We start from the raw sequence: 16,902 nt of genomic DNA, 5'->3' as shown, positions 1-16,902 counted from the left end.
ATTAATAGTTGTTCTACTCTTTCTCTTTTGCAGGTGCATGGACGGTGATGCGACCGTGGTGGTGGAGCAGGTGGCTAACAAGGGCGGTGGAGCAGGCATGGTGCGATGGGACAGGGGGTAGAGGCGACTCCTAGGGTTTTTTCATTTTTCTTTCTGATTTGTTATTTGGGCTAGGGTTAAGTTTTATTGGGCTCAGTTGGTTTGATTTGTTTTTGGGTACAATAGGGTGTATTGGGTTCGGGTCTGTATTGGTTCATTGGGCCCGGGCAAAATGGGCTTGTACAATTATTATTATTATTATTATTATTAAACCATTTTATTTAAAATTTCTTTATTTCTTTGCTTATTTGCTTATTCTCAAATTTTAATTAAACTTTTACTAGTATTTATTTGTTATTTCATTTATTATTCCTTTTATTATTTTATTTTAATTTTATTTTTATCCTTATTATTGTTATTTCATTATACATTTATTTATTTATATCTTTCATATTCCTTCAAAATTTAGATTATTCGTTATTATTATTATTAGTATTAGTATTATTGTTATTTACATTATCATCTTCATTATTATTATTCTATCATGCATATTAGTACCGTAATTTACTATTACTATCATATCTTTTATATTTTAATAAGCATATTATGTCATTATCACTACAAATTTATGTTGCATTATTATTATTTGCTAAACATGATTTTTTTAACCTTTCACCCTTTTTACCATATTTGAATAAACTAATTACGATATTTCAAATATTATTTGATTTCGCACAATGCATATAAAAAGAGATTTTAAACCGAGATTAATTTTCATTATTTTAGAATTAGAAAAATCGTGTTCTAACTTACGGAATATGATTTCTTTCTAAAACCAAGATAATCAAATATCTTTTAAAATTAATTATTTTTTTGTGTTTATTCTCATTTCGAGGATTTAAAGCATTGTGTCTTAATTTACGAGGCGTAATCTTTTTTCTCGATTAACGTAAAATATAAATATTTTTTTGTAAAAATTCAATCAAGTAATATTTTAATAAAAGATTGTATTTTAAAATCTCATCAAAATTTTAAGGTGCCAAATATAGGCGTCACGAAGGTGCTAATCATTTTTCGTGCGTAATTGACTTCTAAATTTATTTTTTAAATTTTTATGGAGTGATAAATATTATTTTAATAAATTAAATCATTTATTAAAATTATCAAATTATGGGGTGATGCAATCACAACTTCACAACTTATAAAAAAAAATTAGTCATGACTCTTAATTTTTTTTTTCAAACAAAAATCGACTTTTAAAAAAAAAAAATTGGTTTCCACAATTCATTCTTAGGTTCAACAACCAGATAGTTTATAGTTTATCCAAGTTGAAACGTAGCCCCTTACATATCTTCCCTTCGCTTTCCCATCCAACATTCCTGGACGCAAAATGCCAGGGGATTTTTTTATTCCCGAAATACCCTCGCTTTTCCTTCAAATTTCCAACCTTTGCCGCTGCTAAATTGAATAAACAAAAAGGAAATCACACTTAACAGATCTAAACAATTTTCTTGTTTGGAATGGTGCGCGGGGAAATGGTGGAGATGGTGGCGCGTGAAACCGACGAAGAGCTTTCATTGTTGCCACATCAGAGCAATGTTGATCGATCATGGCGGTTGAACTTCGATGGCTTCCAGTTATCTCCCGAACACAAAGACAAAAAGCCTCCTCGTAGCCTCCATGATTGCCTTGGGGTTTTAGGTCATTTCTAGTACTTGATTTTCTTATTAAATTTTCCTTCTTTTTTTTCCCAGAAAAAATATTAATCATGTTTCATCATCTTTGTTGTTGGGTATATTGGATTTTTTTTTTCTAGTTCCAATTAGCAATACTCTATTCTATTTTCGTGCTTGTTTAGGATATTTGTTTTAAGTTTCCTTTTTTGTTTGGTGACTGAACAGCTTGGCATTGTACGTAAAAGTTACATTTATATTTTTCGTGGCTGTGTTTTATTTTTTGTATCATGGTTGGACTTTAATTAGCAATATTCGATTCTTTTAATATGTTTGGTTATGAATTTACTCAATTGGTGATATATATATTATTCTCTGTTTATGGCTACTATGAGTTTGAGTTATTCTTTAGTTTTTTTTAGCATCAAAACTCTAATAGAGTTAAGAGAGGAGAGATTGTGCTGTTTTTTGGTCTTTAAATTGAGCATTATCTTGATATTTTGAAGCTAAAGAGTGATCAGAGCTTGATCGCCTGGGTGTTTTTCTAGGTACAAGGAGGTATGTGAATCCTTGTTTTAGATGTTGTTTTCATCATGGATTGTGCTTTATTTTGCTAGAAAATTATGGTTAAAAAGTTTGCTAGCTTTTCTTTTTATCAAGCTAAGATTAACAATTGGATTTGCTTTATGTTATGTGATTTCTTGTTTATTTATGTTGTTTTTTGTGTTGGAAGTTTGCTTTAGTTTAAATTTTCATTTTCTTGAAGTGCCGGGATATGATTTCCAAGGATCCTTCTAATGCGTGTAAAAACTAAGAAAAACTATACATGCTGGTGTGGAATACATATCCGTATCCGAAACTCACATCAAGTTCAAGTAACATAACTTACTGCCTTTCTACATGTGAATGTTTATGTAAATGACTTGCTTCTCGCTTTACTCTAACGTGTGTATATTGAAGTTATGAAGTATGTGGGACTTCGTTTTTTAGAGCTCTTTTGGAAAGAATAGAGATTTTTTCTATTTAGGTTTAAACATGTATGCCATGTTTATATCAAATTTCTTTTGCTTTTTGAAAGTGGAAAGCAAAAAACAATAAATGAACTAACATGTTCTATGGTTGAAGTTTTAGAATTTACGTATAGCTTAGTCTGTAGTCTTAGCATCTGTGGAATGATGGGTGAATGATTGCAAATGAACAAGACAAGTTACAAGAATGCATCTTAATTGTTTTCTTCAATGGTTTCAGGTCCGGAAGATAACGTGGCTGAATACTATCAGCAGCAGGTAGAAATGCTGGAGGGTTTTAGTGAAATGGATGCCTTAGCTGAGCGTGGATTTATTCCTGGCATGTCAAAGGTTTACTGCAATATCTTCTGTTTTCTCTAGGTAAGAAGATTAGCTTACTTGAATTAGCATTAGACTGAATTTTGTTGCTACGGTTGGCAGGAAGAGCGGGAAAGGTTGGCTAGAAGCAAGACATTAGCTATTAGAATTTCGAATATTGCAAACATGGTTCTTTTTGCCGCTAAAGTTTATTCTTCCATGAGAAGTGGCTCATTAGCTATAATTGCGTCCACATTGGACTCTCTTCTTGATCTCTTGTCTGGCTTCATCCTCTGGTTTACTGCATTCTCCATGTCAACACCAAACCCATATCAGTACCCAATTGGAAAGAAACGAATGCAGCCACTGGTCAGTATTCTTGCTGTACCTTCTTGTCATAATCAATTTCCAGACCATTGTTAGCTATGCTGCTCAGACTCTGGTATGAGTGTTCGAACTGAAAGATTATTCTCTCTCTGTATTATACTGGTAATTTTGCTGCAGGGTATCCTTGTTTTTGCCTCTGTCATGGCAACTCTTGGACTGCAGATAATCTTGGAGTCTGTTCGAACAATGGTATCAAATGTGAGTCATGTTTGATTATGCATTACAGTTCTCTTCTCCATTTGATAAATCTTTTACTATATTCACTGATGACTGCTTATAAAGATGGAATGACAAGAAAATCTTTCTTTGTTTTGCCTAGGAGGATGAATTCAACCTGACAAATGAGCAAGAGAGGTGGGTTGTTGGCATTATGCTTGGAGTGACTCTGACAAAGCTTCTCCTCATGTTCTATTGCCGCACATTTACAAACGAAATCGTTAAAGCTTATGCTCAGGATCACTTCTTTGATGTTATCACAAACATCATTGGCCTTGTTGCTGTGCTACTTGCTAAGTACATCGACGATTGGATGGACCCTGTTGGAGCTATCATTGTAAGTGAAAACCTTGTCTCATCTCCATGGTCTTTTTGTTTTGCTTGTGGCATTAACAGTAAAGGAAATAAGGTTCTTCTTGTTGCCACTAACATTCATTATGGTATCATCGGCTTGATTCTATGAAAAAATTGCAAATACTGTACAGATCAAGCCCTAAAGACCTAGGCAAATCATTTATAATATTAGTTGCACACAATGGTTTTTAGAGATCTTGAACTGTCCTCTTCTGATTAAATGTCTTCATTATTTTCTCTTGAAGTACCTGTGTCCAGTATATATCTAGACACTGGTATCAGGATATGAGCCTTCAAGACCTTTCAAATACATTAAAGACTTGTAAAACATTGAACATACCTGTACTTGAGTTCAAGTAACATAGGAGCGAGCTTGTTAAATCAAATGACTATAGCTGGTAAGATTGTCATAATCTTCTTATAGATACTATAAAAGAATCAATGCTTCATCTATTTTCCGAAATATCAAATTTGCATATCATGTTTAGCTTAAAAACATTAGCCTGTGCTCATAAGGCTGGATATTGCAGCTGGCTTTGTACACAATACGGACATGGTCGATGACAGTATTAGAGAACGTGAACTCATTGGTTGGAAGATCAGCAGCTCCAGAATATCTTCAGAAACTGACCTATCTGTGTTGGAACCACCATAAGGCCATAAAGAACATCGATACGGTCCGAGCTTACACCTTCGGGTCTCACTACTTTGTCGAAGTTGATATTGTACTTCCAGCAAACATGGCATTACAAGAAGCTCATGACATTGGAGAATCCTTGCAAGAGAAACTGGAGTTACTGCCCGACATTGAGCGAGCGTTTGTTCATTTGGATTATGAATTCAGTCACAAACCTGAACATGCACAGGCACATGCTCTGTAGGTAGCCATTAACCTCTGGTTTGTCCGGTTGGGCTAGTAAGTTAGAATGTTTCTACCTACAAATTCTATGGCCTATGTATGGTTGGAACTCGAGGTTTAGTTTAGTTTAGTTAGTTCATGTACTGAACCTCGGCTTCTAACAAGTCTAGAGTTCGAGTTTCTGTATTTTCAGTAAAAAAGAATCAACTGAGAGTAAAACAAGTAAAGGTAAATATTGGTAAATGCAGATCTTTACTAATTTTATGCTCCTTTATTAGAGCTCTGACGCCTTTAGTGCTTGTTGTTGATAAATGGATTTGGGTTTGTTTTGAGGGGAATTACTTACTGCTAAATTTGGCAATATTAAACAAAAACGAGAAATAATATAAGATGTGATACAATAAAAATATTATGAATGTAATTATGTTCTAAAATTTACTTAATATAGTATTAAATTTACTTAATCTTATTTAAATATTCCATTAATTTAGTTATAAGATTATAATTAATATTATTATAATGATATTTTATCTTTTCATAGTTTTATATCATTTACTAAAAAATTACAAATTCAAAGATAAAAAAAATGTACAATAGTATTGACATACAAGTTTATTACCACAAAATCTTTTCTTTTACCCATATTGGTTGTGACAAAATCGATTATTTTTAGTTGTTTTAAAATTTAATTTTTAATATTTTCTCTAACTGAGTTTATATGACTTAACTCATGACATCAACTTACTAAACACTTAAATAATAGTATATATATATACACATTAAATTAATTTTTTGTGAAAGAAAAATAAATTATGATTTTACAAATAAAAAAAATTGTAAGTGGATGGTTATTTTTAGCAGTATTCATTTAGTAACATGGATAAAATGAAAATAATAATTTAGAGGAAAGTTTTAATACTAATTTAGGTTGTGTTGGGTAAACTAAAAAATTAAATATTTAAAAATTAAGTAATAAAATAGGAATAATGACAGGATTTACTAGTGTATTATAATAAAATTATCGTGGTATCTATACTTTTAATTTGTTTATTTTAATACCTGTAGTTTAATTATGTTTACTAAAATGATATTTTCCTTAACACCGTTAATGACATGGCATTAAATAAATAAAGAGATGAGACGTAAAAAAGATATGCCATCAATCTCTTATGCCACCTATAGTGACTAAAAACTAATTTACATGGTTAGAGATGGAGATGTGGTGAGTTTACTTTGGGTTTGCACCCATACCAATCACCATGGTTGTTTTTAGATTTAGTTTACATCGTCTTTTGATTCCAGATATATTTATTTTTAGATAAAAGTAAAAGAATAATGTTGATTATTGAATAAAATGATGATGATTTCAAAACTTAATTTATTGAATGAAAAAGAATGATGGATTTAAAACTCATTGTGAAATTGTTACTGATTGAGGGATGTAGCGACGTAAAAATTTTGGTTTCGGGTCGCTAATTGTGGCGATTAAAAACTTGGAATTTGAAATTTGATTTTAGATTAAACCGGGAGTCGCCACCGATCTTTTTACTAGGTGTGATCGGACACCTATTAAATTTTTTAAAAAACGAGAAAAGGCCGAGTTAAGGTCTACGTTAAAAAGCCGAGAGAAAAATTAGGGTTCGGGAGTCGGTTCTGCATAAGGAAGGTATTAGCACCCTCGCGACGCCCAAAAAATGGTATCTCATAAACAAGTGTTGTCTTGATTTTCAAAATATGAGTTCAAAGTAATATTCAATTGTGATCCAATTCAAAAGACACTTTCAATTTTTATTTTGAGAAGGATATACCGTGTTAACACGGGCCTAAAAATTCCATCCAACATAGCGATGAAACTCGCGGCCTAATGTCACATCGATATATTGCCTCGCTTATTTAAAAACAAGAATAAGATTTTCGAAATAATGCTAAGCAAATTGATGCGAAATAAAGATAATTAAAGGATCTAGAAATATATTGAGGCGAACAACGAGTGTGACAGTAACATAAGAAAACAACAATAATACATACAAGATTAAATGTAATAATAGTATAAGATACGAGAAAACAATAAATATACGTATATATAAAAGCGATATTAAAAGTATGTACGTAACGTCTGCGAGAAATATACATATATACATAATATATTTAATGTGAACATATACAATGTACATATATAATAATATACATGAAATAGTAAAGAATACATAACTAATAATATAAAAGATATATACACATACATACAAATGTATGAATAGTAAAGAAGTATACAATAAAGAACATTAAAAATATATATGTATAATATATAAATATAGAAATATACACATACATTAGAAATAATAACATGAAAGAGAAACCATTAGCATACTTATAAGTACATACATGCATATATATAAATAACAGTATTAGAAATATATGATATAATATAGAAACACACATAAAATAGTATATAAAAATATAACTAATAATATAAGAAAAATATGCATAACATATAATGCAGAAAATTTATATACATAACATGTATAAAAATATATATAGTATGATACTAAGATATTTACGTAATATACATATTAGGAATAAACAACATCTAATAATATTAATAATAACACAAAAATAATAATGAAATATATAAAAACAAATACGATATAACAATAATATTAAAATAAAGTAATTGAAATAGTACCATATAAATGTATGAATATATACATATATAATATACATATATCAATATTGATAATAATGCTAAAACTAGAAACAACAACCATTAATAATAATAATACTTAAAAAGAATTAATATATTAATAAAAATAATAGTAACAATATTAGTAATATGTAACAAAAAGGAAAATAAGCGAAAAAGGATTAAATCGAATAAGAACGAAATTTGAGGCGAATTTAAAAGGGATAAAGAAATAAAGGACCAAAATGGACAGCGTGAAAACAACGAGGACCAAAATGCAATATTCTCTATTACCAAAACGCGGTAGCGACGGAGGGTCTAAATTGATGAGCGGGCAAAAACTCGGGGCCAAATTAAAATATTAAAAACACGATCGTAAAATAGCAAAAATGCGGAAGGGCCGATCGCATAATTAGCCCTTCCGCTTCAAAAACACGCGGACCACTGGCCGGACGGGTCGGGTCGACCGACCCGCATCAAAACGGCGTCGTTCTTTTGTTTAAATCTGGTACCAAAAGCGGTATTGTTTTTCTTGGGCTATAAATAGCCTAAAACACGAAAAAAAATCATTTGAAGGGAAGAAAGAAAAAAGAAGAGAAAAGGAGAGGAGAAAGGAAAGAGGAGAGGGAGAGGAGAGGGCTCCGTGGTGGGGGCGATCACTTGACGGCCATGGAGGTCCGGCCTGGCCTTAAACCACAACAAAGATGGCGGGAAAAAGGTAATTTTCTAAATTTTTGCTTTTTATTTATTTTTATATTTATGTTATATGTTTATATATATAAATATAAATAAAATGGATTGAATGTATGAGCAACGAAATAAAAGCAAAACGATGACTTAGATCCCTTTTGCTTTCGATTTCAATACCTTGGGCCTCTGATTAGTATGGTAGTCGTGTTTTGTGTATCTGAAATTGCTATTCGCTTTTGTTGTTTTTGAATCGAATGTACTCTTTTGTTTAAAATGTATTGCTGCATTCAAAATTTTTTTCCCCCCTCCCTTACAGCTTCTGATTTGGGTTTTTATAACCCTTTTACACTTATTTTTAATTATTCTTGTCATGCTTTTTTTTGCCTTGGTCTTTGCAGGTGCAGAGGCATGGTGGTGGCAGATGGTATGGGGGTGGTCGGGGGTAGTGCTGAGTTGTCAGAAGCATGGGCAAGAGGGGTTCGGGTTTTTGAATACTGAGTCAGAGGGTAGGTTTGGTGGGTTTAGTACTGGGCTTTTAGAGTTAGCTAATGGGTTAGGTTTAGTGGGCTTGGTTGTTTAGGTTAATGGGTATGGGTTTTGGGCCTAAAATTGGCCTGTATAGCTGCCCCTCTTTGCTCATTGTCGTGTAACGGGAATAGAGCAAAGACACAAAGAAAGGCAAATTTTGCTCCGTCTTGCCGAGTCTTGACTTCATCGGTGCTCTTCTTGTTCAAATAGTTTCCTTCTAGTCCATCTCATCTCGTAGCTTTGGTTCAATCCACCGTATCTTCCGACATATGCCTTGCAGCTTCGATCTTCTCTAATGTGAGTTCACTTGTATGAGATTTTGGGGCTTCGATCTGTTTCACTTGTAGCTCCAGAAAGATAAGATCTACAGCTTCAATTTGCTCTTCTACTGCTTCAGTTGAGATGAGATTTGTGGTCTTCTCTTCTGTAACTTTAGAAAGGCAAGATCTGATATCCTCGATCAGCTCCACTGCAACTTCAGGGAGACAAAATCTGGTGTCTTCAATCAGCTCTAATATTGATTCCTTACTCGGCATGTGATCCTGAGCTCAACTCATTTCTTGCAATATGAATTGACTCTGTAAAACTAGACATTAAAAACAGAAACTGAAAATAGCTCAGCACGTGAGCCAAGGCTCAACTCACCTCTCGCAAAAGTAGATTTTGAAAATACCTCGACATGTGAATCCAAGGCTCAACTCACATCTCGCAATATGAGTTGATTTTGAAAAAGTAGAAATTAAAAGGTTCAACCCACCTCTCGTAATATGAGTTGATTCTTGAACAACGTAAATTGAAAACAGAAATTGAAAATACCTCAGCGTGACCTGAGGCTCAACTCACCTTTCGCAATATGAGCTGATTTTGAAAAAGTAGAAATTAAAAGGTTCAACCCACCTCTCGTAATATGAGTTGATTTTTGAAACATAAATTGAAATTACCTCAACGTGTCTTGAGGCTCAACTCACCTCTCGCAATATGAGCTGATTTTCTTGGAAAACATGAATTAAAAAGCAAAAATTGAAAATACCTCGGTGCCACGAGGCTCAACTCACTTCTCAATATGAGTTGATTTTTGAAACATAAATTGAAATTACCTCAACGTGTCTTGAGGCTCAACTCACCTCTCGCAATATGAGCTGATTTTCTTGGAAAACATGAATTAAAAGGCAAAAATTGAAAATACCCCAGCGTACCCCGAGGCTCAACTCACTTCTCGTAATATGAGTTGATTTTTGAAACATAAATTGAAATTACCTCAACGTGTCTTGAGGCTCAACTCACCTCTCGCAATATGAGTTGATGAACTAAAAATCAGAAATTGAAAATACCTCAGCGTGCCCTGAGGCTCAACTCACTTCTCGCAATATGAGTTGATTTTTGAAACATAAATTGAAATTACCTCAACGTGTCTTGAGGCTCAACTCACCTCTCGCAATATGAGCTGATTTTCTTGGAAAACATGAATTAAAAAGTAGAAATTGAAAATACCTCAGCGTGCCCTGAGGCTCAACTCACTTCTCGCGATATGAGTTGATTTTTGGAAAAAACAAAATTGGAGGACAGAAATTGAACATCAAAAATATCAAAACCTGTCATTTGGTAGAATTCAAGTGTCTTTTCCTTTGATTCAATGTGACTCTCATTCCAGATTTCTTGCTCTGCTGGAGTACCTGTATATGCCATGCATGATGCACATGTTTGTCTTAAATACCTTTATGCCTACATGATTATGCAGTGCTCTTTAAGTATGTTTGTCGTATGTCTTTTTTCATCTCGATTCTTGTGATGGTCTGCATTCATTACTTCGGCTCTTTGCCATGTACATGTCTTCAAGCTTCACGGGTAATCGGCGTTTCTCAGGTGTCACTCTTTTGTCCCCAATTGAACTTTGTTCCTACTTTGAGGCTCTTGCGCTTATTAAATTTTCATCCGGGTAATGCTTAACATTTCTTTTGTTTAGAGCATGTCATTTCACCATTTATCATGTAAATAAACACATAATGATATGCATGAAAATGGTCAGGCAGGGACAAAAAGGATATCTCATATTCCTTTATTTCAAATGTGGCAAACAAACAAAGTTAACTAATGATAGTACAAATGTGCAAAGAAAAGATCGTATTCAATGAATACAAATGCTTTAGATATTCGACACATGAACTCTTCACGTTCCTCAATCAAGAATCTTTTAGAGTATGGCTCATTCGTAGAAGATTTCGAGCTTTGGAGATGCTTCAAATCTTGTAGTCTCACCGTTTGTCGTGAGTTTAGAACGCCTTGCCTTGTAAGTTTAATATTTACTTCATTAGAACGCCTCTTGGGTTTTCATCCTAATCTTTTATGTTTAACCAAAGCGCCCTTTTCGGGTTTTCGCTCTGATTCCTTCCTCCCTTTTTTTTTTTTTAGATGCCCTTTTCGAGCTTTCATCTCAAGCATAATATTTCTTCACTTGCATCCGAGTTCACTTGGATTCGACAACTCTTTCCCATCCATCTCGGTAAGGATCAAAGCTCCTCCCGAGAATGCCTTTTTACGACGTCACGGTCCTTCCCGTTTGGTGCCCATTTCCTCGCAGATCTTTTTGTATTGGGAGAATTTTTCTCAAGACGAGTTCTCCTTCGTGGAATTCTCTTGGTCGTACCTTCTTGTCATGGGTGCGATCATTCTCTTTTGGTACATTTGCCCGTGACAAATTGCCTTTAGACGTTTTTCTTCAATGAGGTTCAACTGATCATATCTAGCTCGAATCCATTACGCTTCTTCTAACTCGATTCCATCAATACTGCAGAGAGGGATCTCAACCTCGATGGGTAGCACGACTTCCATTCCATAGACTAGAGAAAGGAGTTGCTCCGTAGATGTTCGCAGATGTGCGATATGCAAACAAAGCAAATGGAAGTTTCTCGTGCCAATCTTTATATGTCTCATCATTTTCCCAATGATCCTCTTGATGTTCTTGTTAGTGCCTCAACATTTCGTTCATCTTTGGGCGATAGGGCGAGGAATTATGATGCTTTATTTTGAATTGCTCGCACATTTCTTTCATCATCTTATTGTTCGATTCGTGGCATTATCTGAAATAATTCTTTCGAGCAAACCATACCGCAAATGATTTCCCTTTTCAAAAACTTGCAAGCTGCAGTCTTACGTCACATTGGCAAGCGAAGCGCTTTCTATCCATTTTGTGAAGTAATCGATAACCACAAAATGAATCGATGTCCATTTGATGCTTTTGGAGAAATTGGCCTATAACATCCATGCCCCACATAGAAAAAGGCCACGGAGAAGTCATGGCGTGAAGGGCGAAGGGCTACATGAATTTTATCGCCATAGATTTGACATTTGTGGCATTTTTGGCAAAACTAATACGATCGCTTTCCATCGTCAACCAAGAGTAACCGAGTCTCATAATCTTTACGCCATATCGAAACCATTGGCATGTGTCCCATGATTCCTTCATGGACATCTTCAAGTATCTTTCGCTTCGACATCATTCACGCATCTCAAAAGTATTTGATTCTTTCCCTTTATATAGGATATCCCCATCAAGAACGAATCCACGCCATTCTTGATTGTTCTTTTGTCGTTCTCATTTGCTTGTTCGGGATAGCTTTGATTCTTGATATATTCTAAGATATCGTAGAACCATGGTCGTCCGTCGCCTCTTTCTCGATGCTACAACGGTGTGCGGGGACCTCATATATGCTCATTTTGAGGGCATTATTTCGCTTCTTTACTTGCTTTGAACATTGAAGCCAAAGTGGCCAAGGCATCCGCCATTGGTTCTCTTCTCGTGGGAAGTAATGAAAAGTTATTTCTTTGAATTCCTCGATTAATCCACCACTAAATTGCTTGTACTTAATCAATTTTGAATCCTCACTTCCCACTCTCCACGAATTTGGTAAATCACTAGGGTGAGTCCCCGTACACCTCCAAGATCTCGATGTTTCGCTTCGATAGTCGCACGAAGCCCCATGATACAGCCTCATATTCTGCGATATTATTGGTACGAAAGAAGTTCGGTCTTGCGGTGAAAGGATAATGATTCCGTCTGGTGATACCAGATTACTCCAATTCCATGCCCTAACGCATTCGACGCACCATCAAAGCACATCTTCCATGACCTCTCTTTTGATAACTTCGGATTCTATTTACGAGATGCACATTAAGTCTTCGTCTGGAAAATCGAATCTTAAAGGCTCATATTCTTCTGTTGTTCGAGTTGCTAGAAAATCAGCTATTGCACTTCCTTTTATCGACTTCTGACTTACATAGGCAATGTCATATTCTGAGAGGAGAATCTGCCATCGCGCCATTCTTCTTGATAGTGCCGGCGATTCCATCATGTATTTTATCGGGTCCAGCTTTTAAATCAACCATATCGTATAGTACAACATGTATTGTCTAAGTCTCCGAGCTACCCAAACCAAGGTACAACAATATTTCTCAATGGACGAATACTTTGCCTCATAATCAGTGAACTTTTTGCTGAGGTAGTAGATCGCTTTTTCTTTCTTTCTGACTCGTCGTGTTGCCCCGATGCAACCCATTGAACTTTCGAACACAGTCAAATACAATATCAAAGGTCTTCGGGGTTGGCGGTACTAGCACGGAGGACTAGACAAATATTGTTTTATCTTATCAAAGGCCACTGGCATTCCTCGTTCCATTCTCCGGGTTATGTTTTGAAGAAGCCGAAAGATTGGGTCGCATTGGTTGGTAAGTTGAGTGATAAATCGGGCAATGTAGTTTAATCTCCTAAAAATCCTCTAACTTCCTTTTGCATGCTTGAGGTGGTAATTCTTGGATGGCTTTTATTTTATCTGGATCAACCTCAATACCTCTTTTATCGACAATGAAGCCTAGCAACTTTCCCGAGGTAGCCCGAATGTACATTTGGTGGATTAAGCTTTAGTGAAACTTTCTCGACCTCTCGAACAACTTCTTGAGGTTCACCACATGCTCTTCTTCCCTCGGATTTAGCAATCATGTCGTCGACGTAGACCTCTATTTCTTTGTGCATCATGTCATGGAATAACGTTACCATAGCCCTCTGATATGTTGCCCCAGCATTCTTTAGCCCGAATGGCATCACCTTGTAGCAAAACGTTCCCCATATTGTTATGAAGGTAGTTTTCTCCATATCCTCAGGGGCCATCTTGATCTGATTATACCCCGAGAATCCGTCCATGAAAGAAAACAATGAATGTTTTCTTGTGTTGTCCACCAACGTGTCAATATGTGGCAAGGAAAATTATCTTTTGGGCTTGCTCGATTCGGTCATGATAATCCACGCACATTCGTACTTTTCCATCTTTCTTTGGTACCGGACTATGTTAGCCACCCATTCGGATATTTGGAGGATTGTAGGAAGCCGCGTCAAGCGCTTTTGACTTCCTCTTTATCTTCAACAACATTTGGGTCTCATCCGTCTTAATTTTTTTTTGGATGGGCTTGCATTCGGCTTTAATGGGAGCTTATGGACCACTAAATCTTCATCTAGCCTGGCATGTCTGGTATGACCATGCGAAAACATCTTTGTATTCAGCGAGTAAAGTGATCAAACTATGCTGGTACTCTCTGAAATAGAAGTCCCAATCTTCACTTCTTGTTTCCTCTCTTGATGCCCAAATTTATTGTTTCCACAGATTCTTCATGAGGCGAATCTGTTTATCCTCTTGCTCCACCATTCTTAACAATTCAGAGAGCGAGACATAATCTTGACATTTTCTTGACTTCAAATTCTCTTAAGCAAACAACCTTCTCAAAATCGATTTCAGATTAAGAATTCGGGCTTATTCATGTCGTCAATATCGAGCACCGAAAGTTGAAATAGAAAAGGAAGCTATAGGGGGACATCCAAGTATTGGAAATAACCAACAAAATGTTATGTCATGGTAATGAGGCAAATGTAAAGATAGGCTATGAAATGAGAAAATGATCATGAAATTAGTGATAACGCGAAAAATCGTGACAAAATGCATCTTCATCGATATTCATTTAAATGATAAAGAGCGAATGAAAGCTCTTACAAAAGAATTCTATTATATCTAAGGACACAATAGAAGGTTAATGTTTAGCATTACTCAAGACTTATAAACTACAAGAAGCTCCTCGAAGAGTCAATTGTTCAACATAAAACCGGGAGGGCAAAGGCGTATCCTCGAGACATCTTTACTTGCACCAGCTTCTTTGTCGATGACACTTATCTTGACATTCGAAACCCCTTTCAATTAACTTGACATGTTTCGTGGATCATCTTGTCCGGTACAACATTCCATGAGATGTAAATATTTTTGACAAATGAGGGTACTCTATCGGTTCCCATTCGGTTCTCGGCCTAAAGTTCTTGCAATTCTTCTCTCTTGATCCTTCTTCCACTGTCTTCTTCTTTGGCGCATGTCGTTGGAACCCCAAACCGTGTCGGGCCTTGTGGTGCATCGCCTTAAAGCCCTAACTATTCCTTGTAGATGTCTCCCTAAATCTCTTCTCGCACGAGCTCCTCTTCCTCTGATCAACTTGACACCCATTACGGTGTTTTTCGCGATTTTGGCATCGAATTTTGTTTCCTTCAACGATGAAAGTGGCATTGGCGAATTCGAGGATCGAAAGGAACATTCCACTGCGTCCTTGCTTACTTCCGGTATGGCGCATCAGTAGAGATGGATGCGACGATGTCTTCTTCGCCCGATCGTGACCAAACAGCCATCCATGATAAATTTCACCTTTTGATGGAGGGATGATGGGATCGCTCAATGAAATGGATCCAAGGTCTTTCCAAAAGGCAATTATAAGAGGTGTAATGTCCATGACTTGGAACTCGACCTCATAGATGTAAGGGCCCACTTCCAAAGGATTTGATCTTTCCCATGACTTGGCGCCTCGTCGTCGAATGCCCTTACCATGGAATGACAGGGCCTAAGTAGGACAAATCCATCGGTATTCGGGAAAGCGTGGCCAATGGCATGACGTTTAATGCTGACCCATTATCGATGAGTACGTTTGGTATTATGTAGCCCTTGCGTGAATCGTGATATGCAGCGCTTTCACCGAGCCTCTACCATTTGGCGGTATCTCATCATCACTAAAAGAGATGAAATTGTCCGCATTCAGATTGTTTACCCATCTATCAAGCTTTTCGACAGATATGTTGTTGGCCACATAAGCTTGATTTAACACCTTCAATAAAGCATTCGATGTGGCTCAATTTAACAAGAGAGATAGAACCGAGATTCGTCTTTGGTGCTTGCTCAATTGTTCCACCACACTATACTCATTGTGCTTAATAAATTTCAAGAATTCTTGAGCTTCTTCCTCATTCACGAGCTTTTTAGTTTCTTGTACGGGTCGAATTTCTTGCTCGACCTCGACTTCGCATCATTGCTTTCCTTTTTGTTTCAAGTCGCTACTTTTCTTTATCGGTTCAACTTCTTTAGAATAGCACCGCCCACTGCGGGTAAAATGAGCTACTTTCCCAATGTCTTCGTTGTGACTTCAAGCTTTTCACCTTGTGTGTAACGATGTTGACATCGTACTTCCACTCTTGTTTTATTGTCCTTATAGGGAAAGGAGATGGTACTTCAATTATCATTTTGGTTTCACGGCTCCTTCTTCGCGTCATAATAGATTATTAACGGTTCGATTCGGCGCTATATGGGAAACCCGATGATTGATTGTCGAGGCACATATTTCTCCTTTGTCGGCCTCTTTGGCTTTACAAAAATCCCAATCTCCTTATTGTCCATCATACTTTGCGATAAACTTCAATTCCTTACGGATGAATGTTATGCTCCCCAATACCATGGAGCTTGCAAAAGCTGTGACCTTTTGCATCTTCTCCTTTGGATACTCCGTTAAAACAGCAGAGCGACCCTTTCTCACTTAGTATCTCCAGATTCTCTGCAGAGGTGTTCGTACTTGAAACCCATCTTCTATTTTGTTGTTTATCCTCCTCTCATCTGCGCTCACATTCCTTCGTGTGGTTTGGGAATGGATTCCGGTCTTCTTGCCAGTACCATCGAATCACAAAATGCCCGCATCGATGAGCCCTTGAACTCTCCTTTTGAAAGCAAGACAATTCTCGAGAATGCCCTATTTCCCGCATGGTATGCGCAACTAGCATTTGGATCGTACCATTTTGGGTATGGA

General features: G+C 36.0%; 1 protein-coding gene across 2 annotated transcripts; it reads left to right on the top strand.

Annotated features, from left to right (window-relative positions):
* The first annotated feature begins 1,227 nt into the window (after window positions 1-1,227).
* On the top strand, window positions 1,228-5,191 carry LOC108450262 (metal tolerance protein 11). Of its 2 annotated transcripts, none has more exons than XM_017747806.2 (6): window positions 1,228-1,740; window positions 2,961-3,070; window positions 3,161-3,406; window positions 3,542-3,622; window positions 3,744-3,977; window positions 4,525-5,191. In XM_017747806.2, the coding sequence occupies exons 1-6, from the start codon at window positions 1,560-1,562 to the stop codon at window positions 4,873-4,875; spliced, it is 1,203 nt and encodes a 400-aa protein (XP_017603295.1). In that variant the 5' UTR covers window positions 1,228-1,559; the 3' UTR covers window positions 4,876-5,191. The 2 variants fall into 2 exon arrangements, with proteins under 2 accessions (XP_017603295.1, XP_017603296.1); XM_017747807.2 differs by lacking the exon at window positions 1,228-1,740 and adding an exon at window positions 1,779-2,270.
* Window positions 5,192-16,902: the final 11,711 nt, after the last annotated feature.

This window comes from Gossypium arboreum, chromosome 5, assembly GCF_025698485.1.
Source record: "Gossypium arboreum isolate Shixiya-1 chromosome 5, ASM2569848v2, whole genome shotgun sequence".
NCBI classification, from domain to species: Eukaryota; Viridiplantae; Streptophyta; class Magnoliopsida; order Malvales; family Malvaceae; genus Gossypium; species Gossypium arboreum.
Note: the sequence above shows the minus strand (reverse complement) of the source record. Positions and strands in the feature narration are given on the sequence as shown.